Raw genomic sequence first — 1,128 nt, forward strand, 5'->3', positions numbered from 1 at the left:
GGGGCAGGGTCTGGGAGGGAGATGGTGGCAGCAGGTGCAGCTGAGGGCAGGGCTGCTGGCCTCTGCCCCCTGGAGTCTCTCGTCAACCTTGGTTTCCTAACTTGCTCGGGAAGGGAATTGGAGCCATCATGTGCCAAAAGAGAGGCCAAGGATGGTGTAGAGGTGGCTGGCTCCCCAGGAGAAAAGACCACATGCGTTTAGAACTAGACCTGGGCAGGCACTAGGACCCAACACTGCCCTGCTGGGCCTTCTGTTCCCAATCTCTCCCCTCTCACTTCTCTGTCTGAATAATTTCCTCTTAAGTTCTGCAAGGCAAGGAGAACAACCCGCCGCGTTCACAAGGTGTGCGATCGCCCATTTGGTAGATGAAGAAACTGAGGGTTGGAGAGAGGAAGTGTCCCAGTCAGCATCCCGGGCAGTGGTAAGTGGTGGGGCTAGGCCTGGGACGTGTGTCTCCTGCCATCAGAGGCCGTGCTGAACACCCTCTGGGCCTGCCACAGCCTCGGGAATGGCCACGCCCCTGGCCTGGAGTGGGTCTCAGCTGGGCGCCAGAGATGGACACATCGGCAATTGTAATTTTGTTTACTTTCTGTTTCTGTTACTTGGGGCAGAAAATGGCTAATGGGCAGGAGAAGGGAAGGCTGGGGGGCGAAGCAGAGGTGCCCTGCACGCCCAGCTCTCTGGAGGCACAACCCCTCCTCTGGGAGACTCCAGTGCAGCCCCTCTAGTCTCTGCACATGGGAATGGAGCCACTCAGGGCTACGACACGTACATTTCTTCACCAGCTTCTTGTAGGCAAGGGGGCCGCACACGACCAGCAGCACCCCCAGGAGCACCAGGGCCAGGATGATGCTTGCCACGGTGCCTGCGGCTGGGCCTGCAGGATTTGGATCCTGGCCTGGGGAGGCAGGAAGAGTTAGGTCAGTCCCAGCCCTGGGGGAGAAAAACTGTGGGAGGGAAGCTGCTGACTGCCTGGCTTCCACCAGTCACCCTTGCTCATCCGAGAAATCACCAGCATGCACGGAAGGCAATGATCTATTTGACTGTCCCTCCATCCATCTCTAGAACTCCCTGCTACGCACTCACCCACCCACCATTTATCATCTAACAGTTGATCATCTAGCTATC

The 1,128-nt window shown here is 57.8% G+C and overlaps 1 protein-coding gene across 1 annotated transcript in view; it reads right to left on the reverse strand.

The window, feature by feature from the left end:
- The window catches only part of CD5 (CD5 molecule), a gene marked incomplete at its 5' end in the record, with an annotated part of 10,034 nt that overhangs the window by 4,058 nt on the left and 4,848 nt on the right, over positions 1-1,128 (reverse strand). Inside the window, one exon of the mRNA XM_011942796.1 lies at positions 773-898. Coding sequence (XP_011798186.1) covers positions 773-898 — 126 coding nt within the window. The remainder of the gene's footprint in view (positions 1-772; positions 899-1,128) is intronic.

This window comes from Colobus angolensis, unplaced genomic scaffold (genome assembly GCF_000951035.1).
Source record: "Colobus angolensis palliatus isolate OR3802 unplaced genomic scaffold, Cang.pa_1.0 Scaffold21, whole genome shotgun sequence".
Classification (NCBI taxonomy): Eukaryota; Metazoa; Chordata; class Mammalia; order Primates; family Cercopithecidae; genus Colobus; species Colobus angolensis.